Source organism: Cyprinodon tularosa, unplaced genomic scaffold, assembly GCF_016077235.1.
Source record: "Cyprinodon tularosa strain WSP-4 unplaced genomic scaffold, ASM1607723v1 ctg356, whole genome shotgun sequence".
Taxonomy (NCBI): domain Eukaryota; kingdom Metazoa; phylum Chordata; class Actinopteri; order Cyprinodontiformes; family Cyprinodontidae; genus Cyprinodon; species Cyprinodon tularosa.
The window spans coordinates 1,323,481-1,349,584 of NW_024039070.1; the positions used below are offsets into that span (position 1 = coordinate 1,323,481).

A 26,104-nucleotide genomic window follows, 5' to 3' on the forward strand; every position below is an offset into this window, starting at 1 on the left:
ACCCACCAAAACATGTCTGCACATGAATGTGCAAATCAAAAAAGGTTACTATTTGAAAAACAAAATAAATACTATATAACTATAAATATTATAAATATATAATTTCCATATGTATAAGTTCCATATATATATTTAAATATGGGACAAAAACAAAAACCAAAAACATATCAGAGATCCATTCAACAAGGCAGAATATTATTAAAAAGTTAATTTATTTCAATTACTAGACGTATTGTGTAAAACACATAATATAAAGTAAAAACAGACAGGAGTAATTTTATGTTAACGATTATAAGCTTACAACTAAGGAAAACACAGCATTTAAGGAAATACATCAGAAAATTGAACACATTTTTAATACTTAAATAGTTTTACTTTAAAAAGGTAGCCTACTTCTGAGAAACTATTTGTATTTAATACAACTCTACATTCAAACACTATTAAAAACTATTAGGAGCGAATCTGATAATATACACACAATTTATAACATTACATGGGATGATTTCATTATATATTTATATTAGAAAATCATACAGTTACAAATAAATAAAAAACATGAAGTAATGCTATAATTGCCATATAGAAACTGACTCTTTGGTCAGTGCTATATCTGAGAATATTATTAGAAAGTTGAGTGGAAGAAAAAAGTAAATTAGCAAGAGGGATAACCACTGCCCTGAGAGGATTGGGAAACAAACCCATTTAAGTACCTTTGGGAAAACTACAGGACTTTGGCTCTGACTGTCAAAGCTTTCAGAACCCCCCCACAGATGTATCATTGTGCTTGATTGGTCAAAACTGGACTAAATCTCTGAGGTTCCTTTTGAAGCTGCCTGGGCTTCCTTAACACTAGAACTACTACGGAGGGGTCAATTGTCCCTTTTACCGAAAAGCCCTACAAGAGGGTCATTTGACCTTTGGACCTCCTGCGGAAACTCCTTTTGTTGTGGAAATGTGGCTGTTAGCAGCTCATAGCTGTCACAGAGTCGCTTGAGCCTGTGTGGGGAAGGGAACCCTAAGGCAAGCTTTTAGTGTAGTTTTTAGTGGATTTTTCCGGGTCAATTGACCCCTCTCTGGTAGTTCCAGGTAGGCAGAAAAATCCTGGTAGTTCTAGTGTTAAGGAGGTCTTTTTACCAAATGTTGTAATAACTTACCTGTAAAATCATGGGTACATTCCAAAACACTTGCCCCTTTAAAAGCTTATCATTGTCATAGGCTGATCTCCTCTATGCCATGTCACATTGAACCAATAACTCTGTACTGTACAGCATGTGAGTATACTTTGACATTTCTGTAGGAAAGAAACCCCCAAACACTTCAGTATTTTATTTTTTTAAACCAAACTTTGGGTTTCTTAAAATGTACCCCCCCCTCCGGACATCTTGTGCAAAATATTAGCTATTGTCTCTCATGTGCAATATTCTTCTCTAACTGTGCAATAACACATGCCAACTACTGTGTAGCCTGTGTAATGTTTTTAATGATCTATATGGTCAGTACATTTCTGCAGTACAAGTGCGATAATCCAAGTCAACTATTATGTAGTCTTCCCTTAGCTCTACTGTGCAGATATTTTTGTTTCTAAAGGAAACATATTCGAGGACAATAAAACTTTTCTTATGCTCTTTTGTATTATATGCACTCTTTTTATATTGTCGTATTTTTATTTTTAATGGTATGTTGCTTTAACTCTGCCTTTTGTATTCTATATGAGCTACTGGAACCAGACTTTCCCTGAAGGAGTAATCCCAAGGGATAAGTAAAGTTGAGTCTAAGTCTAAGAGATTATTAACATCATAAACAGAAATAATTCTATAAAAATATATAACTTTCATTTAATAATTCTCTATAAGAGAATTTTAAAATTAACTGAATTAAGGGAATAATTTACTGAAAATCATCTGCATTTTAAAATGACAATTTCGATTCATGTGATCATGCATGTTGGAGATAAATAACTAAATGTTCTATATCGCAACAGATATTAGAGTAATTAATCTGCCACTAAAAAAATATAACTGAACATATGTTTACATTTGAGTATTTTTAAGCTTACTTTTCTGCTAAAAATATTCACCAAAAACCAAAAGTTTGTGAAGTGCAATTTTGTAATAAACACAAAAACGTAATCAAATTGATCATTTATTGTGTGTTCATGACATTTAAACTTCTTACAAGAAAAAAAAAAACACCAGCATCTTTACTAAAATATATATTAATAGATCTGAGAGTAAAAAGACTAAGTAGGGACCAAAACAAAAAAAACTGTTTTAAAACCTTGTAGGAAACGCTCCTAAATTCAAAAGACACTCAACTAAATATAGATATTCAGCATTGAAGAAGCGTTTAATAAGGACACCTACAGCTGATATGTGCAACCCTTAGGTTTATCTATTATATCTCCATCCTCCTCTTGTAAAGGGACATTCATGAGATACAGTAAGTGTAGTGTGTAAGTAGAGGTCTCCTGTACAGACTGCATATCTTTACAGGCAATATTGAATGCATTTATAAAGTATTATTCAAAGGCATCTGGTACAAACTTGTCCAGTTAAGAAACAACAAAAAACCTGCAAATTTAAACATCAAGGCAAAGCTAGAGGTATGTTAGACTTCTGCAACAACATGAACACACCAAGTGATTCCCAAACCGCCATCAACCAACATCAAAAGATAAATAATACCAAACAGAGAATAACAAGAAAACAATGTGATCTGAGAGTGTGCAATAAGGCTGCCATAAACATGATCAAATCTGGCTCTTCGTCTACAAGATATGCTGCTGATTTGTGCGCTAGATTGAAGTTTACATTCTAGAAAAAAAAAGGAGCAGTTGGTGCAATTTTCAAACTGTTTATGATACAGAAAATAATTTAAAAAATGCCTACAATAAAATGTTTTTAATATCAAACATTAAAAATATAAGGAAGAATGGGGATACACAGAATTCCCTACATGCATTAAGAGTTAAAAAAAAAAAGGCTTTTGGGTCATTATGGCAAACAAATAAGGAAAAAGGAATGGAATTAAAGAAAATTGACAAGAAGAAGGTTGACACCCTACTTTCTGTATGCAACTAAAAAGAGCTGCATATTCACAAAAAAGGGCTTTCTGCTTCTCTTCTCTATCCAGTCATTGTGCAGTGAAGCATTCCCATCTTCTGCATTTACTTAAACTGCAACATGAGAAAGAAGAAATATGTCGTTACCAGTCATGTTTGCTTTTTTTCTTATTTTGATGTTTTTTTTTTAAAATCACACTAACCGAAGGTTTAGATGGTATGCTGGGTTTTTGAGTGAGTGTGGGTTTCCTTCCGAGCGGGGGCTTTCTGGGTTTCGGGGACGCGGTGAGAGAACGAGGAGTATTATCCAGCGATGGGCTGTCACCGTTCTGCTCGGAAACCGGGTCCAGAGGAACTCCGGCCAGGTTGTAGTGTTTCTTCCTGAGCTCACCCAGCCGCAGACGCTCGTTCTCTAGCTGACTCTCCAGTTCCAGCACTTTGACCTGATTAGCAGAAGAAATTTTTTTTAAAACATTGTTTGAGATCCTTATCTATTTAAAAGAAGGGAAAAAAAGCTTTTTTATATTTAATTGTATCAATAATTTTGCTTCATGTCCAAAATAATCCCTTAAAACAACTACCTAGACTTTTCAAACAAATTCATCTTAGAATAGTTTACAGAACAACAACTCATGAGAAGCAACAACTTACCTGTGACTCCATTTCCTCTTTTTTCAACTTGATGAGAGACATCCCAGAGAAGTCCATGGACTCTGTTTAAAGGAAACCAAGAGTTAAAAGGTCCACCACAGCTTCTGCTAAACTTATAGGTATAGTGGAGGATTTTCGCAATTATTTTGAAAAGACCCACCCTCTCCACTTAAAAAAAAAAAAAATTTGCACATGCACAACTCTGTACCCGCTCCCGAGAGGGAACGCCTATTAAATGCGTGTGAGAGCATGCAGAGCCAATTTCTCCTTGTGCATGCTGTTTAAAAGTTGCAGATTGCATCGCTCATACAAGCTCAGAAAATTAGCAATTTTTCCACTATCACCACCCGTAAGTGGAAATGGGGAGGAGCTCGTAGGACGGCCTTACGTAAACATATCAAAAGAATGATTGGCAATTAGCAGGACCACTTATTTTGATGATCCATCCTGTAAAAAGAACATCCTCCACTATACCTTTAATAAAGTTTAGCACCTACCTTTTTCTTCCAGATTTCCCTGACCCGTCTTTGTAGAGGCCACCACATTAGCTGCCATCTCATTGACATGACGAGAGGCCTGCTGGAGAACGCCCAGCCTCTTACTGCTGCGGTCAGCCTTAACCTGATGGCACAGGAGGAGATCCATAGGATTAGAACAGCCTCAAAGAAAACATTTGGGCTTCAGACATAGAAAGTACCAAATGCTGGATATCTGGAGAACTAGACTGAGGACAAATGTATAAACACGAATTCAACAAATTTTGTACCATTTTTTTTTTTATAATAAAAAAAAAAAAAAAGACTTATGGTCAATTTAGACTGAGCAACAAAAGTTTCAAAAGAGTAATTACTGGGTGAGCTCCAGGATTCCTCTAATCTGGGAAGCGAGATCAATAATGTGCAGCACAGGTTTACAGCTTAACGACTACATCTTATTAATCTGTGACTGCTCCCATCAAATCTCTTTGGGGAAATAGAAGAACATTAAGTAGAACCTATCAAGCTGATTGGGCAAAGCAACACCTAATCACTGTAACTATCTGAATAGCATCGGAAGCCACAACTACTATATTTTTACATTCTTGCAGTTCCTCTTTTACAAAAGAAAACTCTGGGGGCCTTCTTGTTGATATTCTTTTTCATTTTTAAATGTAGAATAATATGGGAACTTTAAAGTTGTCCCAGTGGTGATTCACCACTGCTGTGAATAGAAGAACAGGGCTTACTCTAAAAGAAAAGCAGGTTTCTTAGGTATCCAGGTTACTAGAAACTATATATTTTACTTTAGGAACTCAGATTTTAGATACTTCTTCTAACAAATTAGTTATGCACTGATTGCCGAGTTTATCGTCACTATCACTATTCAGCAACCTCCAGCTACACTCCACTGGTTCTATTGAAAACCATTTTACATACATACAGTCACATGTTACCCAGCATGTTACAGAGGATTACCTTTGAGGCTGCTACCAGCTGTGCTGTACTCGCAGCGATCTCATGAGAGCAGACTATCAGCTCCTCATATTTCCCCGTGTGCAGTACCACCTTATCAGCCGACTCTCTACAGTTAGAAACATTGAATTAGAACAAGCCTTAAATCACTTTTATGCTCCCAGAATTTGAAACAAGAGGGGAAAGCGTCAAGAGGAACTCACACCAACTCAGTGGCTCCCCATCCCACAGCCTTGGCAGCAGAGATGAGTCCCTCGGTCCAGCGAGAGTTTCTGGCGTAGAACTCCCCAATGCTTGCAGCACCCTTTAAGAACAAGAATGTTCATTTAGAGCAAATTTCTGAATGAAACAACTCAACCTGCTTCATATTCAGAAACAAATAAGCAGTCTGCTTGAGTTTACAAAACGATGACTCACCCTCCCACTCTCAACGATCTCCTTCTGCAGGTCTGTGGACGCTATGACCAGCATGCGAATGGCCTGAAGGAGAGGGTGTGTGAAAATGAGCAGGAAATACAAATATGTTCACGGGGATCACAGTGAAAGACAGCTTTGAGCGCCGTGTGTATAAACTCTACCTTCATCAGACCCGTGCAGCTGCTGAGAATTCTGTACAAAAAGATCACCTTCATTAAGAACCAGTGTGTTACAGATAGTGTCCAGTTGTTTTAGATAAACAAAAGAACAAACCTTTCATTGACCTCCAGTTTTACTCCTGATGTGTCTTTTCGTGCTTGATTCATCATTTCCTAAATTGAAAGCAATAGGGAAGAATCCTTAGCTACTGTCAAGACCTTATATTTTTTTAAGAGCATACTGAATAAGTACACCACAACTTACGTCAATCCTGCGTACAGCCTCCTCAATAGATGCTGAGGTTGCTGCCATTTCCTTATCAACCATATCTCCCAGCTCCTCCTTACGGATGTCCATTCCTTTCGGCCGCAGCTCCTATATGAAAAAGGCAACAAAACAGTTTCAGTCCAGATTCAGATAGAAAAAAAAGGGATAGTGATGCACTGTAATGCAAAGGATCCTGAATCTTATGGGGATGTGTTGATGGATACTAAAATATAAATAATCTAAGATAACAGAATTTTAGGATCTGAAGTAGATTCTCAAATCCATATATTGATATTTTCACTACCACAGTCAGAGGTGTTGCAAACAACAAGACAATTGCCTAAATGGATGCTCTTGATGGGATCTACTTCTGCTTTGCAAATATGTCAGTATGGATATGGGATGCTCTGTCACTGGGTAGATGCAGTTAAACAGGAGAATAATTATTTCAGTGCAATCAAGACACGACCTGCTCTGCAAAAACTATCTAGAAATAAAGTAAATGTCTTATATTAAGTGTACTTACCTTTAATTTGAGTAGGTTAATAAGGTGATCTGCCAACGGAATTATATTTTTCACTCTTAAAATAAGATAACTAGATAATCTGCACTTAAATGTGCAATTGTTTCTTATTTTAAATGTACATTGTCTTGTTCCATTGGCAAAGTGTCTCACCTCCTCAATGCAAGAAAAAATGCATTAATTTTAAGATAAAACGACTTATTTAGATTTGTATTTTTAAACTGCACTAAGCAATTTCTCTGGTGGATTGGATCACATTATTAAAAGTGGTTATAAAAAGGTTCAAAAAGCAAACTGTGCTTTAGCAAATAGCTGCATGAGTTCAGCTTGGAGTAACATGTATTGCTGGAACACCCGCTGACAGGGGGGGGACAAAGGTGTCAATTGTCCCAGGACAGAGGGGGGGCCTGAAATTTACACTCTGACCATTAAAAATACAGGGATTCCGAAGGCTGGTGCACATGAAAAAACAGGAAAAAGGGAATATGACACCAAAGGCTTGAGGTATTTTAGGAGTCAATATTAAAAACAAAATGAGAATGAGTCAGGAACAGGTCCAGGAACGGAATTGCAGAAGAATGATGCCTATCAGAGCCAGGTAAGAAGCAATGCGTTTATCAATGTGATTTTAAAGTATAGCATCCAATAGCTAGTCTAAGGGAGAAAAACACTTTTTCTTTTACAGAAATACTTGAGCTTAGCACCAAAAGAGTAGAAAGAAGGCACAGGTCCAGGTGCAGGATGAAAAACAGAGTGGAGAAGAGGAGAGCAAAGCAGTTCTCATGTTGCAGCTTAGGGGGAAGGGGGAGCGTGCTGCCCGATAGGAGAGTCTGAGCATAGTGTCTCAGAGACGGATCACGCCATTAATTTCAAGGATCCTGCGCTGTGGCCAACAAAAATGACTGATTTTGATTGATTGAGTGTTGTGCGTTTAATGGCAAAAAGGAAGTCTTTCTTAGAGATGGCAAATGAACTGTCAGCAGATTCAGAGAATTTCCATAGCACATACTTTCTAATATAAACAATATTTTGCCTGCTGTGCTTGCTGTTCTGTTATGAAGTAGGGAAAGGATCAACGAATGCACTAAATTCAAAAGATGGGATGAAAATATCTAACATAATATACAGAAAGTTTTATGAAAGATTTCCAGGGCATGAAAGAAACTGCAAACAAACATTGTTATTGGAAATGGAAACACCTGCTACATATTTTGCTATCTCTACCTGTGATTGGCTGGAGTAAGCAGGCCATCAGTAAAATGAAGATAATAAAAAATTATCTGGGCTCTAGGATGACCCAGTAAAGGTTTAAATGCCTGGCAATGCTGTCTATAGAGCATCAGCTTGCCAAGAAAAGACTACATTATCCTGGGCCCTAGCAAAGCTGTCAGCTGGTCTGATTACTGTGCTTATGTTTTACAGGCTGAATGGCTAGATACAAATATAATTAATCATTGAAAGTGTTTTATGTTAACTTATAAAACACCTATAGTTAAATGTGAAAAATAACCTAGAAAATTGTTAAAAAAATAGCAGTTTATGAAGTGCATCAATTTACAATCAATCCACTTTGCTATAAATATTTGAGTCAAATTATTAATGTCAGTAATGACAATTTAGTGCAATAATTTATAAATTATTTAATATTTTGATTGGAGACACTAACATAATCCGCTAGAGTTTTTTTTACGCTTACCAGACACATTAGGTGTGTCTGCACAAATGATCAGTGTTAGATTTGTATTCCATATACCAGTATGTATTTTAGTCAGTATCTGTTTGGAAAGGAGATCGATGGTATCAGACATATAATATTTGCTGATTTGATTTCTATTTGTGTAATGTGGTTAACTTATATCAAAAGCATTTGAGATTCAACATAAACTGTTTCCTCAGACTGCTTAGCCACACTCTATTCTCATACAACCTGATCTCTTTGCAAATTCACAAGGTGGGCATCATTCCCACATAGGATGACTTCTCAAAGCATTTGACTGATAAAAAAATATTTTTCTGTGGTATTAAAACAAGAAGAATGTATATAAGGTTTTCAGATTTCTACTTGCAAAAAATTATTTTCATCTGTTATAATTCACTTCTCTAGATTAGTCTATCATAAAATGGGGAAATAATGTATTACATTGGTGTAAGTGTAAAGTATTGATGTAATATAAATTTTTTTACTTTAATATTTCAACAGTTGCCAAAATTGGTTAAAAATATTAAAATCTATTATCTAAGCATTGTAATCCTGAAACTGTTTATGAGTAGTCTGCGATACACAGCATCTCTGCAGAGATCCTGCAGATTCTCCTCACCTGACCCAGGTGCAGGATCTTCTGCACGATGACTCGAATAGAAGCCGGATCAGCTCTCTGCAGACTGCTCTTCGATTTCAGATCCTTTAGATACTGCAGGCTCTGAGTGGCAGCGCCTCTGCAGTTCTCAGTCAGTCCTGCCACACATCAAAGTGCAATGTTAATCCGTCACAAACATTTCTGAAAAGCTTTTCCATTTAAAGACTTTGAACTCACTTTAAGAAAAGTGCTTCTGCCAAGACAACAAAAGCAAGAAGGTAGAGTGTTTTGGCTTTATTAAGCCGGTAAATGCTGGGGGTAACGCATGCAGCAGTTAAAAAGGGAAAAGTGTGCGAAGAAAGTTCCTTACGATCTGCTTGGTCAATGGGTGCCAGGTGTGCAGTTGCGCTGCCATTAACGATCGTGTCCGCAGCCAAGTGGGAGAACTGGGTCAGAGACCTCAGCAGCCCGCCGGCGTCTGATTACGAAAGCATAAAGTAAGGGAACAGATTGGAACATTAGATAACATCATAAACCAACCATGTAGTGTGTCATTAAACAAAGGAACTCACCCTCCATGTTACGCAGATAATCTGCGTGTCCCTTTTTCATTTTGTCTATGGAGCTCAGTGTGGCCTCTGCCCGATTTATGAGATAATCTGAGTGGAGAAGAAAAAATAAAATGATAAACCTTCATTCTTGCAGTGCTGTTTGCTGATATCCAGTACATTTAACTCCAGATGTAGTTATTCTCAAATTCAGCATTATGTGGACAACAATCGGACCTGGAGAGCTGGTGCAGCGTATGTGCAGAGGATCATCCAGCTTGGCAACAGCATCTTGAATGATATTCTCAGCTTCTGTTATAGTGCCTTGAAGAATTGCAAACTGCTCCTCCAAAAGCTTCTTCTTCATCTGCTCCTCCACACTGGTCTACACATAGCACAAAAAAACAAACAAAACACAGCATATATAACAATTATATTGGTTTTCTATAATAGCTCCTGTAGTAGTTTTGCATACTATATCCTCATGTTAGAGACTCCTGAATAGACCAGCATAAACAGAACCAGCCGATGCTTTTGATAAGATTGTTTAGAAAAAAACATACTAACCAGCTTAGGGTGATGAGGGGCTTAGAGCTTATCACCAGAGCTCTGTAACATTCTTTGAATATGATTCTATGCAATTCAACAATTAAAATCATGCTTGACAGGATCAAGGTAGAACTCATTTTAAACAAGCCCTTTACATTTGAAACATGTATTTTTTTTTACACTCCTTTTACAACTGTTCTTTTTTTGATCCCAGACTTCTTTTTTAAAAGACAATATTTTTAAACTATATCTACTTATAAAGAAATTTAGAATTTTAATCTATACTGTTTTATACTAGCTGAGGATGGCTTAGCTTAGACCACTGTCAAAAATGGTGTGAAACAATTGGATCTGCATTCATTTATTTGCCAGAATCCAATCCTCAGACACATTAAGGGATAACCAACTAATATGACTTCCTTCAAGCAACTCTGTCTTTTTTAATGGCTTTGCATCACAAAGGGAGATCTGTTACAATTAAAACGGCTGTCCTTAGGAATATTCTAAAGACAGGACAGTGATACGGTAGGTAGCTAAACTGTAGGGATGCAACAATACGGTAACTTCGGTACTCAAGTATCAATTAAGTTAAGTTTGTAGAGTTAAACCTAAAGCTTTATTAAAAGAATATCCGCCATCTTAAACACCCCAATAAGGCAAGGCTTTTTCAGCATTACACTTATCAAGGAAATTCTATATGGTATAGTATTTGTTGCTTTACAAAAACAAACAAAAAAACCCCCACAGGACAGCCATAAACTTTAAGTAAACTAACCGACTCGTCACATGCACCTACAGGCCCAATCCCAAATTAATTGAGTGTCCCCATGGAGGGTCTGCCACTTGAAGTGCCATTTATGAAAGAGCAAGTGGACCATTCGGCCCTTAAATAGAAAGTCTGCATCAGTGAAGGCTTACTGGAACTAAGCAGTAGGTGTAACAGCAAACTAGAGGCGGAGGAAAAACATCCATCGAAATGCTAAGTACTGCTGGTTTGCTGCATCTTCATCACACTGACAGAAAATACCAAGTTAGGAAAAAGAAAGTCATTAATCCCTAAATGGAAGGTCCTCCTAAAACTAGTTTTATTTGACTGGATGGATTTATTTAAAAGAAAGTGGCAAACGTTTCATATAATGTGAACCTGCGCCACAGAGCAACAGGCATGCACAAGGGTCATCACTGTGTTGCAATATGAACAACTGCTTTCCCTTTCCGTTAGAGGGAAGAGGCCATCCCATTCGCGTTTATACTCCCCTCATAATATCCAGGTGCCTTCTACAGCTGAGTGTGACTTTAATGCAATACAAATAAAATGTATTATTATTATTATTATTATTATTAATGTGAGTGACACTTGATAGTTAAGGGTTAGTGCTTAGAGGAGTTTGCGAAGGTGCTAGGCTAAAACCAGCATATTTCTATTATTTTTTCATAGTAATTGTTGATAGTTGGTCTCAAGTGTTTTTACATACATTTGTGTGTGGGGGGGGAAATCCAAACATATTACTTTACTTTAAAAAACTAAAACTACACAGCTCTTTCTCCCATGCAAATAAGCTGTTTGGAGATATCAGGGGACAGCAGATGTCTGCTCAGAGTAAAAAAAGGACTAAAATACTTTCTGGGTAAAAAGAGTTTGGTCAGATTATCAAACCTGCACAGCCTGTGATAGAGTTTTGTTATTCTTGCTGACGTGGTAGGTGCAGCTACGCAGCTGACTGAGTGCGTCTCAGATAAAAATCTGTGACCAACAACGCTTATCATATTTAAAATGTTCAGAGCCTTCAAGCTCAAAGCTAGTACCGTATTTTCACGACTATAAGGCGCACTTAAACGTCTTTTTTTTTCCTCAAAATGTGCGGTGCGCCCTATGGTGCGGTGCGCCCTATGTGTGTTGTAACTGCGACTTTTGAGACCACCTCATTGAGGAGATGATGAAAGAGTGGCTGAATGTAAGGAGACCAGGTGTTTTTTTTCCACCCCTCACCATCGCTGTTAATATGTAACTCCATGCGTGCCCATCTCACAGCTGATGTGAAAAACATGGGGAAACAAATTAACGCTGTGCTCGCTGTTCAACCGCTCGACATCGGTGTGAACCGGACCCAGCAGGTGCAGCAGAAGCAGCGAGTTTACATGCAAAGTCAATGGTTGACGCGCGTATAGGTGCAGCAAAAGGTCCTGCAGCGCGTTTTGGTGCAGCACGTCGGGAGCGTTTAAGCATCTGACGCGCCAACGCGCTGCTGCTGCTCGACCTGGAAAAATTGAAGTTTTGCTGCTGGACGCGCCGCATCAACCAATCAGAGAAGCAGATCTGGGAGCTGACAGCGAGACAGTACTGCGCTGGGTGGATGCGTGGCTGAGACAGGTGTATGTGAGAAGACTAGGTGGTTTTTTCCACGCATCACCATCGCTGCGTGCCCATCTCACAGCCGATGTGAAAAAAAGATGAATCAAATGAACGCTGTGCTCGCCGTTATCCAGGGGGGTCTGACAAAGGAACTTCCACCGCTCGACATCGGTGTGAAGCGGCCGTTCACAGTAAGGCTGCGAGCGGCGTGGGAGCGATGGATGACAGACTGAGACCACAGTTTCATGATAAATGGAAGGCAGCGCCGGGCAAGTTACGCCACCGTTTGCGGATGGATTGTAGATGGACTAACGTGTCTGCTGGCTCTGTTGTTCAAGCTTTCGCAAAAGCCGGCATTATTTCTGAGGAGCTGCGCTGCACGGAAAGTGACTCTGACAGCGAAGAAGGGGAAACTGGCATGTCTGATTTAGCGCAGCTGTTTTATTCAGAGGAATGCTGAGGATAACAGAGGATGATGACTTTGATGGGTTTGATTAATACTTTGTAATAAATACATGAATAAAGCACAATCATACTCAGTTTTGCTCCCGCTCTATTTTTCTACCTGAAAACTTAATTCAACAGCATCCTCTGAGCGCGTCTCCTCCTCTTCAGCGCGGTGGCTGGCAGGTGTTTTTTCATCTAAATAATCTAAATCTTGCAGCTATTTGCTGTGATCAGTGGGAATAAAGTAGTTTTAATATGTTTTTAAGTGAGAAAGGCCACCTGAAAACTTAATAATTGCAGTCAGTTCATCCAGATTATCTATTTCTGTCGGAGGCGCTCAGACCCCCACATACCAGCGGTGCGCCGACAGGAGAAATCCTTTCGTTCACCGCGGCTGATGGCAGGTGTTTTTCATCTAAATAATTTTAGCTGCAGGCACCAGGATACTGGTAATAAAAGCGAACATATTCCGTCGGCAGGTTTCAGGATTTTAAGTTAATTTAGGAGTAATCACAGCGCTGTGTCATCTGCGATGTGTCTGTCTCACGGCCAGCTGCCAGGTTTGATTAATACTTTGTAATAAATACATGAATAAAGCACAGTCATACTCAGTTTTGCCCCCGCTGTATTTTTAAATACGCAGTAGAGGTATTTAAAGGTAGTAGAGGACATGCACCTGTATATAAAAAACGCGCCCTATAGTCCGGTGCGCCTTATGTGTGTGTTAAATACAGAAATGGGACACATAACTGAGAGTGCGCCTTTTAGTCCGGTGCGCCTTATGGTCGTGAAAATACGGTAGTTTAAAATCACAACATATTTTATACATAATGTTTATTTTCTTAGGTTTAAAATGAAGCTTTTAATTTTCAAAATACTGTTTTAAATTAATATGAAAAAAAAATCTGACTTGAAGAATTTTATATATTTTGTTGATACTATGGACAAGTTTATTAGTTTAAGTGAAAACAAGTGTTATCAGTCCTGCTTAAAGTGGTAAAAAAAAACAAGGATATACGTTAATGATAGGTCTGAACAGGGAATAGTAATTATTTTAGTTCTCTTTTGTTTCTTCTGATGGTTATTTGGACCATGAGGGTAAAATACAAAAATATGTTGGTAAAAATTTGATCATAAACAAGAAAACTAACTGTGCATCATTCAGATAACAGATTAATATTAGTCACACTGTTCCAATTAATGTAACCTATGAAAGGCCATGTATTCATTTCATAATGAGGTTAAAATAAGTGGGCCCTCTGTCTCCTAACTGACCTTCTCTCTCAGCTTGCTCTGTAGCTCTCCCAGCTCCCTGCTGCTCTTCTCCCTTTCCTGCTGAAGCGAGGACTGCTGCAGCTGCGACTCCTGCCGCAGAGACGACAGCTCTGCCTCCTTCTCTTTCACAGAACGCATTAGACGCTCCTTCTCCGCCTGCAGAGCCGTCAAGTTGCTGTTCTTTTCCAACGAAGTCTGGAAAGAAAAAAAAGAAAAAAGAAGAAAGAGTGGGATAAGCACAACCAGAAAAGACAGATGGCCATGAGCAAACAAGGAAAAAAATCCATCTGTAAAGTCTTGCACCCTGCAAGTAGAAGTGATGATAACTAAAATGGAGCTGAAATAGCAGGACATCGGAGCAGGTACTGCAGAGGAACTCTCACCATCTCGCTGCTCTGCAGAGTCGCCTTGACCCGATTCACCTCTGCCATCTTTTCTTCAAGCTCCCTCCTTAGTCGCTCCATCTCAAATTTCTGCTCTTCCATCTACAAGGACACCAGCGTTAACTATAATCTCACTCAAACATTCAATTTCATCCCATAAAAACAAAAATAACACAAACCTTCATATCTGCCTCCTGTTTGACCCGTTCCACCTCAAAACTCAGCTGCTGCTTTGTCCTCTCCACTTCCTCCTGAGTCTGCTGGGTGGCTGACAGCATCCTCACAGTGTCTGCACTCTGTTAGCACATTAGCACACACAGATTTAAAGCACAATACCAGGTGGTGACATGCGATTAAAAGCTGCTCTGGTGTATGTACCTTGCGGAGCAGTTCAGCATGGCTGGCCACCAGCTCCGTGTGTTTCTCTTTTAGTTTATTGTATCGCTGCTCGGTGGCCTGTGCTTTCTCTTCGCAAACAGAGATGATTAGAGTGATTAATTTTGCTTGTTCCAGCAGTATTTTCTGAACAAATGTTTCCAAACACATCTTACTCTCTGCCTCGATAAAGGTGCTCTGCAAGCTCTCCTGCTCCGCGTTCCGGCGGCGGGTTACCTCCAGCTCCATGCGCAACTGCTCGTTTTCCACCAGTGCACGCTGTTTCTGCATGCGCTGCTCTTCCAGCTCAGCCTCCAAACTGTTGATTTGGGACTTGAGCTGCGTGACATAGCGCTGGGCCTTCAGGTCCAAAACAGAGAAATAGATTTTAGATAAACTTAAAGCCAGAGCCTTGCAAAAGTATCTGCACACACTGGAACATTTGGTCCCATTTCAGTGACAAACCACAACCTATTTTAGGTTGATTTAACCGACAGACACAAACAATCAAACATAATTGAGGATTTTTTTTTAAGAGTTGCAGAACTTAAAAATTAAGTTTCCTTTAAAGTTTTGTGGTACTTCTAGAAATGTATTCTTCTGTTCAAAGCAGCCTGAAGTAACGCCTTTTCAAAAGTCAATATTATATAATTCAGCCTACAGATTTACTTGTGGATTTAGGTCTGGACTTTGACTTTAATCAGTTTCCCTGCCCTGCAGAAAACAAGCCTTCCCACAGCATAACGTAGCCATGACTTTATTTTATAGTGAGATTGCAGTGTTAATTGGGATGTGCAGAGCTAGAGTTTATCACACATAGCATTTTGCATTTAAGAAAACTTTGATCTCTGACCACATAAATTTCCACATGCTCCCTGCGTCGCCAACATGGCTTGTTTCACCTGCAAATGAGTCCCTTTAACAGATATTCCCCTCACTGGGTCTTTTTAATGGCACTATTTCATAAAGGCCTGTTTTATAAATGTCATGTCAACAGATTCTCCAATCTTTCTGGCAGCTTATCTGGCTAAAGCCCTTCTTGTCTGTTTTGTTAGTTAAGGTGGAAGGCCATATGTTGGACTTATGCCATTCTTTGTCCATTTTCTGAGGATTGATTAAGCAGTGCTCTTTAAGATATTTAAAGACTGAGACATTGTTTTTTATATTTTCCAAACTTAAAACTCATCTATGTTTTTATTTCTAACCCGTTTCCTGTGTTCTTGATGTTTTTTTTTTGTTTTGTTTTTTAAATCAAGGGGGAAAAAAGAAAAAAAGGCTGAACACAATGCATGCCGCACTTTGCAAACATTTAAAACAATGTATATTAAAACTGTCATTGATTTTGCATTAGCCTATCTTTCAAAATCTCTACTGAAAACACACAAGATTTTTAGCAGTATTGCAACAAAATGTTGAGATGTTGAAGGGTAATGAATACTTTTACAAGGCACATTAATATAAAGAGAGTCAATATTTACACATTAACAGGTGAGTCAATAAGACTTCACTCAGCTGACATTTAGAGGCGACTTGCCACATTCTTTAGATCAGGAGTGGCATTTGGCAGTTACATCCAGCAAAACACATGATCCAGATTCCTTTGCACGTAGATAATAATGCCTCCTAACAGTCATAAGTATGTACAAAATTCTGACACTAACGCATCAGGCTGCTCAAGAGTCCTCACCTCTGTTTTCACTTTCTCCAGCTCTGCCCTTAGTAGCTCAAGTTCTGACTTCAGGCTTTCAATCTGCAGATCCCTGCCACACAGAAACCCTTAACAGTCACAATGTGCTGATACTTAAAACCCTTAAAATCAGTGCAACAGTTAAATGCTCACCTTTCATCGAAGCCTCCATTTGGAGGTCCAAATGCCTGATCAAATATGTCAACCTGCATAATAAAACACCAAAAAGGCAGCAGGTAAGACACTGTACACATCTGTACACATCTGTACACCTGTGATTATTGAAACGTACCTGTGGCTGAGACTGCAGGCTGGGCGTTGGGGTATCGCTGACCTCGATGAGCGGCTCTGGGTCGTCGTCATCATCGTCCTGTTGGTCATCATCATCAGGGATGACGACCACCGGTTTCACATGTTTGGCCAGAGCTGCTGCATGCAGGAAATTAGGTGGAGACTGGAAGAAAATGGATACAATCAACATTTGTTGGACAGATTTCAGCATAACTCCGGCTTAAATAACGATCCTGTTAGCAACCCAGAACCACTAGGGGATTTGTTATGAAGAAACCAAAATGGGAGTGTGACACAGCAGTTATTGTTTTTCTTACATCAGGCAGCCTGGGAATCTGGATCAGCCTCTTGAAATACACCATCTCTCTGGCTCTATTGAAGAAGGTTTTCAAGCTGTGCAAACAAAACAAAAAATAGTGCATATTAAACAAAGTCTTCTCCCTCCATCAGAATTTCCATATTAGGCTTTCATTTTGTTGTATGTGGTAAACGCTAAACACCTAGTAAAACACAATCAAATCTGCAAAAACTGCTAATGTGTAGACTATAGAGAATAGAAGAGGTTAAACAACAATATACATAATTTTCTTTTACATTTGTGAAGTGTAATGTGACCACACAGTCTTAATAATTGGGTTGGGGAAGGAAAATGATAGGTTTATTAAAAACTGATTTTGAAAACAAATGGTGGCTAAATACAAGTGCAAAACTAACGTTTCAGATTTTAATGAAACTATGTTTCATTCCCCTTCAACATTAATAGTTGCTTTTTTACATAAAATCCCATGAATATAGAATAAACTTTGTGATTGTTACATGAGAGATAGTTCAGGGTGTATTCAGGCTTAAAGTGCCGTGGAGCCATTTTATGCTGCAGACAATCTAAAAAGCTTTGATGCGTTCACTGACCTGTTAAACTGCTCACGGAACCGGTCACGGTGTCCTTGTAAGGTATCAGGAGGCAGACCTGGGATTATTATGTACTTTTAGCCACAAATGCATAATAACTGTGATACAGTGACAAACAGGGACTGGACTTATTTTCCAGCACTACGTGTTCTTACAGGCATGAAGCTTGAAGAGTAGCTTAACGTTAAAGTGGTAGAGCTGGCTGCAGTCCTGGACCACCTGGATGAGCGGAGCCAGGCGACACTGGCCCGATGTGAGGCTGGTGACGGCGATGGAAGAGTTCAGCTGACGCAACACTGCAGGAGAAAACAAGAACATATATGTGAACCATGTTAAAGGATCACTTATGTAAACAACCAGTTTTTACACATGTAACCATTTTATAATTGAGCCCACTTTTATGCATTATGGCATATCTGTGAAATATAATAAAAATGTATCACATTTTTTCCTAATAATTTAACTTTAGGATTTTGTTTTTAACTTTAAGTAAAGAATCTGAAGCATTGTTTGGAAGCAGGATTCTGCATACAGAGGGCAGAACTAATGTAAAAATCACTATAGAAAGATTCAGACTTTATTCACTGAGATTTTAGCAACTTAAGAGTATTCCATGACCACAAAGATATAATGAACTCTGGTATAATGTTAAATGTTAAGTGTGCACATTGTATAATAACTTTACTCCTAAACTGGTTACGATGTTCAGCAATAAAGAACTTCATCAGCTTGCACAAATCATCTCTGCTGCCAGGGACAAGATCAGAATTATTTATTAGAATATCAGAATTATTCCATAAATTCTCTTCTATAAAGAAACATCTTTGTTGGTCCAGCATTTAAAAGCATCAAAATGTGCATTGTTGCTGGGTTAAAAAAGGCCATCAGTTTTAATGGTAGGTAAAGATTGTTTTCTCATCTGGTAACATAAAAAAAGATTAGCTGTATTCACACATCTCATAGAAAAAAAAGAAAAAATGATGTGTACCGTTAGATCTAGAATGACAATGTGAGATGATCAATGCGTTTCTAAAGGCTCATTTTAGGTCACAGCAGCTGTCACACCGTTAGTCACTCTAAATATCTGATGGTGTTAGATATTTATCACAAGTTATCTTTGGGTCACAAGAGGCCAACAACGGCCGTCCTCGAACCGGTTTTCCCACGTGAGATGTATATTTGGAGATTTCTCCACGATTTCCCAACAATCGCCTTCTTACATCAGGCCTCAAACACACGCAGTGTATACCACCGATTAGGCTCGTGGGAGATTCGACTAGAACTTCTGATCTGTAACTTGAGTTTTTATCTAACATAATGAAGAGTAAAGGGAGGATGATGTGTCAGATGCAAACTGCTGCTTCATTGAGAAAGGATGTGTTAGGCAGTAACACTGGTGGGTTATGGGATAATAATGGCTCCTAATAATCTGTTCGCGTTAGCAGTAGCTTCAAATTAATAAGCACATAAATATCTTTCTGTATGACTCTGTATTAGATGACTTTAGATCAATCTGAATCTGTCTGAAATCTGACATTAACCTATCTGTGATGTTTACAAGCCTCTATGTGTGTTTCAACAATACCTAGAAGTTGTGGATTTAATTAGACTGTTTTTTTAGATCTTTTTAGAGGCTAGGGTCTCATCTCTGAATTGAAAGAAAAAAACTTCAGATCTTTAAAAAAAATGTCTTGTTAATATCCGTGTTAAATTCAGAATCTTTAAATGAAGATTAAATATTTTAAACTACACATTTAAAGATATTTTTGTTTTTTCTATTGAATGTTGGCACTCAGAGACTCCCATACTTTAGCTAAACGGTTGTGTTGCCTCCAACCGCTGACTGCACCTCCCTTTACTTAAACAGCTCACATGACTTTTTGAACCATGAAAACACTTAAGATTTTTAATCCACATGATATCCAAACCACTGTTGCTCAGTTCGTTTCTTGTGTTGTCATACGGGGCCTCCACCCTGCAGGCCTGGAAGAACATGTCATTACTGCTAAACAGGAGGAAATCATTTTAATGAGCTCCAAGTGGAGGCATTTCCTCATTAGTGAAACAACAAACACAAGCAAGCAGGATTCCAAGCTAAACAGAGTCCCTCAGTCACGTTTTGCGTCGAGTTTTACCCAATCTAAGACATGCAGCCCATCAACTTTATACAGTAATGTTTTTGCATTAAGTTTATTAGTTGTGCATAAATAGAGCAGGGCTGTAGGCAGCATTTTTCGGCCGCAGCTCAGGTTTCCCCTGCCTGAGAAAGCAGCATAGGGAGAAAAAAAAAAAGAGGTAGGAGGAGTTTTTGTTTTCACCTGTCTCAGCCACCTTGAGTTCTGCGTCCATGTAATCGAACACCTCCACTGTGAGCTGGAACCTGCGGGACAGAAAGTAATATCTTTGTCACAGAGAAAGGAGGCCCCGCTAAGGCAGAGTGAAACTTGGACTGGATAAGATGCATCAGAGGTGAACCATTTTGAAACTCACACATTATTAATATCTGTCCCTGCAGTGCGTTCCAACACTTCATCCTTCACCTCCAGGTTCGGGGGGATTTCTGAATGCTGTGGAGTTGCACAGTTGTAGGTTTAGTCAGAGCAATCACAAAAAAAAAAAAAAAAGGTTTAGTTGCATTAGTAATGTGTGACGGAGATCCATATACCTTCACATGAAACTCCAGCTTTGTGCAGAGCAGCTTGATATACAGACTCACAAGTTGTCCATATTTGTCGTGGAGGTGGCTCTGAAAACAAAACCAGTGGGAAACAATTAGGATTTAATAATAAACGACTTTAAACATTAAGATAAGAAAAAAATATGACTAGACTCACCCACAGTTTTCCAACTTCAGCTAGAGAACCATGATGCCGCATGCAGTCTTGAAGAACCTAGAAAGATTAAATTAACAAATGAAATTAAACTTGCTGCAAATCCCTCAATCACATGGTTTGTCTTTTGGTTTAGAACCAAATGAAGCAGTGCTGGTTGTCTTACATTGCGGTGGCCATCTCTCAGGATTTTGTGCAGCACGTGGCAGAACTTCCAGCACAGAATGGAGCTGGTGCCCAGAGGAAAACCCTGAGCATAGGACCAGAAGGTGAAGGCCCCTTTCTCCCTGTGTGTCCCCAAGATGATTCCTGGTCATGATGTCAAGGAAGAAACATACTCCCACAGGACTTGGTGAGAACTTTTGGAAGTCACACATTAAGATGATTGTATTGAAATTGACCAACACTATTAACAGGAATGGTTTTAACCATTATTTTTTCTTTTAAATACAAGTACTTTCAAATAAGTTTCAGACAAATCATCCAGTCCCCCTACCAAACCCAACAAATTTTAATATCTGCACACTGTTAAACAAATAAATGAGGCTAATAGGAGCAACATTCTTTGTCAAATATTCTTTACAGATAGAACAGTGAGCTTATTCACATATCAAGGTAGAGATTATTGCTCTAAGCAGTCACTATATTAGTAATATTTGCTCTTAATTCCAGATTGAGCTGCAATCACTTCCACCAAAGATATAAAATTCAAGGACAAAGCGATGCGGAAATTGGATCAAACTCAGAAGCTCAGTAAATCCCTCTATTGGATCATGATAGGATGGGTTTTGTGCAACAAATCCACTCAGGATGTTTCCATGCAACAATATATATTTTAAATCCAACTGTAAGTGATCTAATAAAGAATTGGGGGCGACAGAAGGACGGCCGATGCAATCATGTTAAGGGGATTCTGAGTTAGCAGAGGTCCTCAGCTTTCCACAGAAACAGTGACTACAGCCCTACAAACTACATGTAAACCTAAGGTTAACTCAGCAAATTTGTGTAGAGAGCTCCTTGGAATCAGCCAGGCAGCTGCATCCACACTAAGATTACTGAGGGTGATCCTGAATGCAGTGGTGTAAAACACACTGCTATGGGATTCTAGATCAGTGTTCTCTAGGGTGACAAACCGGTCCCTTCTGTCTGTCAATCCAGTAGACATGTTTAGGCTTGGAAGTTCCCAGGAGAACAGCAGAGAGGACTATGGTGTGAGGATCTTTTTAAATACTTGGACCTTAACCCTTAGTTTGATAACTCCTAATGCTTCTGCAAAACAAGACATCTTGGAAATTATTTTAGGGAAATCTTAAGTAATCCCACCTACCTGTGCCAACAAAACTGCACAATGGTGCACAAAGAAAGGTCCACAAAGAATGGATCAAAGTTTGATTGGCCTGAACAGAATCCAGACCTTAACCCAATAGAAAACCTTTAGGATGATGTTGGACGCTATGGGCAGGTCATAGCATCCAACATCAGTGACTAACCTCACAAATAAGCTCCCAGAAGAATAGTAAGGTAGAAATAAAAAATGTCCTTTTAATACACTATTAACCCTTGTGGAAAGTCCTCCCAGCACAAGCGGAGCATCGTCAGTTTAATTCTACTGATTTAAGATTTGTTACTCAAGATGACAAAGGTAAATAAATACAATACTTTTAGCACTAAAATGTAGCTAAAGCTTTTTGGAAACTTATACAATCAAACAGGCTACTTTAGAATAATTAATATGATTACCATCAAATTGAAAATTATACTCTTTACTTTTACTCTTTACTTTTGTTATATACTGATGCTCCCATAAAATAAAGAGTAGAAAAATAGTTTAAACACCTGAAATATTCCTTCAAACTGCCTGCACCTTTAATTGTTCTTTCTGCGATAACGTTCTAACAACTGTTTTCCAATAACAAACCATATGAAAGTTGTTCGTCTTCATTCAAAGGTGAACTGCATCAAGTCATCTGGGTTCTAATAACATTACAAATGCCAACTACACAACCTGGAGCTCGTGTTGTTGTTTTTTTCAGAAGTCAGACAGAATTTATCTGGATTTCTCCCTGAAGTTAGGATCCAGACTTAAATATCAGACCAGTCTAGACAACACTGAGCTAAACTCATGACAACAAATGTTTATGTTCACTCTTACTTGTTTCTTTTGCGTTCGATTGCAAAAGATGGAGAGAAATGCACTGTAATTGGTATTACTAACAGTAATAAGTCTAGTTACTGACTATGAGTAGCTCCCACTAACTTGAAACCTGTAAGAACACAGTGAACTTTGATGTGATGCCCTTCTTAAAAATTTGAATTTAAAGACGCATTAAATGCAGCATCACTCTGTAAAGCAGCAGTTTACACCCTTGGTCCTCAGGGACCCCCACCCTGTATGACTTGGAAATGTTTCTGTTCCAGGACATCTGGTGAAAATGACCACTTTTCTTCTGCATGCCATAAAATGCTGCAGAAGCCTGTTTAATCGCCATTTACTCAAGCTAGGTGTGTGGAATAAAGCAAATGATTAAAATCTACAGAACTCTTTGCCTTTTTAAGGAGGGCAAAGATCAGTTTAGACTGAATGTATTTTATTCATGCTCTCTTTTTTAAAATGATGCCAAGGTTGTAATAAGAAAATAGTTTTAAGGATACGTCTTGCATGTTTCTCCTTCACAGGTGTCTCGGTGGAGTTGATGGCTTTACTGATGCTGCTGAGCTGAAAGAAAAGAAGAGAAGATTAGATCTTGCAATTCCTTACACTTCACAGATATGTCACATAGTACGGCATGTTGTTAGGGTGCGCATCTCTAACTTGTAGCAGGAGAGGTATTTTCATGGTTGGAGGGAGCTTTTACATGTTTATTAATATTTTCAATTTGACTCCTGTTATTTGAATCTTTTTTTTAATTGTTTTTTATATTTTTATAGCACTTTGAGATTAAATGCACCATCAATGATATTAATCATTATTATTATTCAAACAATAATTATCATCATTGTCAAAATCCATAAGAAATTCATCCCGTTTTATGACCAGTATCAAACCACTAGTAGCATACACAATGCTTGCTCATTTAAATAGGGCAGATCAAACCAGTTTGCATATATTAACTTTTGCACCTTCACTCTTTAAAGATCACCCTAATCCCCCCTGATTATTGCACACTATTTTTCATTTTTTTTTTTTTTTTGCCCATGCAATTTAGTGCTCCTTTTCTGGATTCCCAATATGAAACAGTTTTTATAAGACTAAGGAATGAAAAATTAAACAAGTTCTGACAAGTTAAAAAAATTGTAAGGTCTAAGATCTATAAATAACTCAAGGAAGAGGAAGAAGTCTAAATCTAATTGGTTAATGGGCTGACATTACAGAAAGTTGACCAGAGCCACAAATGGTTTTATTAACTGTATATCAGCAACACAGAGACGACATATTTGGGCCCCCCCAAGTGAAACCCAGCAGATGTTACTAGATGAACGGAAACTTCTTTTGGAGGATCGAAACCCTAAATCAGTGGGCGGCGCCTGCAGCTATTCTACTGATAAAGAACCTGTGAGAGACTCCGCTTTGCCTCAAAGCTGGAGACAAGCGGCTCTGCAACCTGTTCAGCAGGCAAAACGAGCACTGCTGAGAAACGAGGAAGGCAGGAACTGGAACACACCAGCAGGATCTGCTTGTTCTCTGGATTTAAAGATGCATCCTAGGATATACAGCAAGCACAGAAGCTGAGTGTACTACAGTACCCTTATTCCTCCTATCTAAGCCATGAGCATTTTATTTTCAGAGCTGGAGGGCTTTAATTAAAGGTCTTAGTTCTAAACACTTGTAATATATAATCACTGAGATTAACTTTTTTATGATTAGAAATAAGGCATATAAAACAATAATTTTCTGATAGTAAAGCACCTCAAAATCAAATAGTATTTTGCATAAGTAACAACAAAATACTGATCTGTGTACTTTTAAACAGCTTGCTTTAGAAGTCTGCTGCTGTACTATGGTCGTGTTTTTGGCACCTCAACACTGAAAATATACACTTTGACAAATATTGACAAAACAGCTACAGGAATAAACTAATATGTGACCTTGATGTTTTTAATAAACAATGAGCTAATGGATTTTATTATATCTTAATCTCTACTGGATCCAGGGTTCATTAAAACCTCTTTAGAATATCTGTATTTCCTGAATAGTGATGTTTTTTCTCTACCTTTAATCAGTCTTACTAATTACTTTCTTTCTTTAAAAAAACAGAAAGAAAAGAAGAAAAAAAAAAGCTTTTTACATTAGCAATGACAGACCAATCTGGCTAATGCAACTCTCAGTATGATCAGAGAGCAAATGTTGTGGAGAGCAGATCACAGCTAAAACCCTATGGAAAACAAATATGACTTTTAAATCAAAGCAATAAGTTTCTGGAGCAGGAAAATGCAACCTTTTAAATTTTTGCCCAAAACTGCATTTTATTTTGTGATGAGAAATTAAGCCACACCAAAACAAATAATAAAACTGCTAAGATTTACACATAAGGAAACTGCCCAACATGAAAAAAAAGATTTTTTTTTTTTTTTTTTAGGGATGAATGACTCCTTTTTGACCAATATAGAAGACATTTATATCCCCACATCCCTACTAAATACATCTTATGTATTATAAAAATAATCATAAGTCACTCTTAAGTCAATCATTTTAGTGTGATTCCTGCTTTTTGTCCAAACTCTTACTTGCTGCTGCTATCCATCATTACCTTTGCTAAACCATGAGCTCACATCAATGATAGATGCATTTAAAGCAGTTTAATGCATTAGATATCTCAGAATCTCAAATCTATGTTGATATAGCCACTCCAACATTGGTGGTCAGTGAGGGATTACACGATGGGTAAAAGAAGACAAATGTGTACATAATAGACTCCTCCTGATGCTTTCTGACTCAAATGAACTTTGCTCCCCTCATTTACACAAGGCAAGCGAAGTGAGCTCACTTGGAAGTTTGTGTGACAATGAGGGGTTTGTTGGGGGAGGAAGGCCGACAGCCGGGGTAGAAGATTGGGTTGGATAGGGGGATGCGCTCTGGCACACAGAGCCTGGCACAGAAACCTCAACAGATGGCTGCTGAGCAGCAAAGCTGCAGGGAAGCTCTCAGACTACATTCACAATGGCTGTCAGGGGGAAAAAAAGTGAGAATGGACAGAGGGAAAAAGGACATCAAGTGTAACTGAAAAGCTGGAAGGGGACAGAAAATATGATACAGTTAGGAGAATACTTAAGTTCATTTTTAAGCAGTTTCAACTCAACTTCCATGTAAACTGATGGTACCGCAGATATTTTAAGTCATTGTATAAAAAATATCAAGATCTAATCATAAAGATGTTCTATTTGCTTATCAAAAATCACACAAGCAGTGATTAGATTTTTCCGTTTGTTGGTTTTCCTTTATGCCCAGCCTGCTAATATTCAACTTATCAAAGAAGAAAAAAATAGGCTACAGCTTCGTTTTTAAAGATAGTTTAGAAACAAATTAAAAATAAGTTGTTTTCATTTAGGGATCAAAGCATGTGTCCCAAATCCTTATGCGGTTTTTATTTGACTCAGATAAGTAATAAGGAAAAAAAAAATGGACTTTTAAT

General features: G+C 38.3%; 1 protein-coding gene across 1 annotated transcript in view; it reads right to left on the reverse strand.

Annotated features, from left to right (window-relative positions):
- Positions 1–2,129: 2,129 nt before the first annotated feature.
- hip1rb (huntingtin interacting protein 1 related b) overlaps positions 2,130–26,104 on the reverse strand; it is a 32,001-nt gene continuing 8,026 nt past the window's right edge. Inside the window, exons 2-32 of the mRNA XM_038295453.1 lie at positions 23,127–23,190; positions 20,641–20,783; positions 20,478–20,534; positions 20,309–20,389; positions 20,134–20,210; positions 19,962–20,023; positions 17,799–17,939; positions 17,644–17,701; positions 17,052–17,127; positions 16,736–16,897; positions 16,597–16,649; positions 16,444–16,516; positions 14,933–15,116; positions 14,760–14,848; positions 14,561–14,677; positions 14,382–14,483; positions 13,999–14,193; positions 9,612–9,759; positions 9,399–9,485; positions 9,197–9,304; positions 8,848–8,984; positions 6,004–6,114; positions 5,854–5,912; positions 5,742–5,772; positions 5,581–5,643; positions 5,367–5,467; positions 5,167–5,272; positions 4,210–4,333; positions 3,713–3,774; positions 3,265–3,504; positions 2,130–3,175 (exon numbers count right to left, since the gene is read on the reverse strand). Coding sequence (XP_038151381.1) covers positions 3,167–3,175; positions 3,265–3,504; positions 3,713–3,774; positions 4,210–4,333; positions 5,167–5,272; positions 5,367–5,467; positions 5,581–5,643; positions 5,742–5,772; positions 5,854–5,912; positions 6,004–6,114; positions 8,848–8,984; positions 9,197–9,304; positions 9,399–9,485; positions 9,612–9,759; positions 13,999–14,193; positions 14,382–14,483; positions 14,561–14,677; positions 14,760–14,848; positions 14,933–15,116; positions 16,444–16,516; positions 16,597–16,649; positions 16,736–16,897; positions 17,052–17,127; positions 17,644–17,701; positions 17,799–17,939; positions 19,962–20,023; positions 20,134–20,210; positions 20,309–20,389; positions 20,478–20,534; positions 20,641–20,783; positions 23,127–23,190 — 3,120 coding nt within the window. The 3' untranslated portion in view covers positions 2,130–3,166. The remainder of the gene's footprint in view (positions 3,176–3,264; positions 3,505–3,712; positions 3,775–4,209; positions 4,334–5,166; positions 5,273–5,366; positions 5,468–5,580; positions 5,644–5,741; positions 5,773–5,853; positions 5,913–6,003; positions 6,115–8,847; positions 8,985–9,196; positions 9,305–9,398; positions 9,486–9,611; positions 9,760–13,998; positions 14,194–14,381; positions 14,484–14,560; positions 14,678–14,759; positions 14,849–14,932; positions 15,117–16,443; positions 16,517–16,596; positions 16,650–16,735; positions 16,898–17,051; positions 17,128–17,643; positions 17,702–17,798; positions 17,940–19,961; positions 20,024–20,133; positions 20,211–20,308; positions 20,390–20,477; positions 20,535–20,640; positions 20,784–23,126; positions 23,191–26,104) is intronic.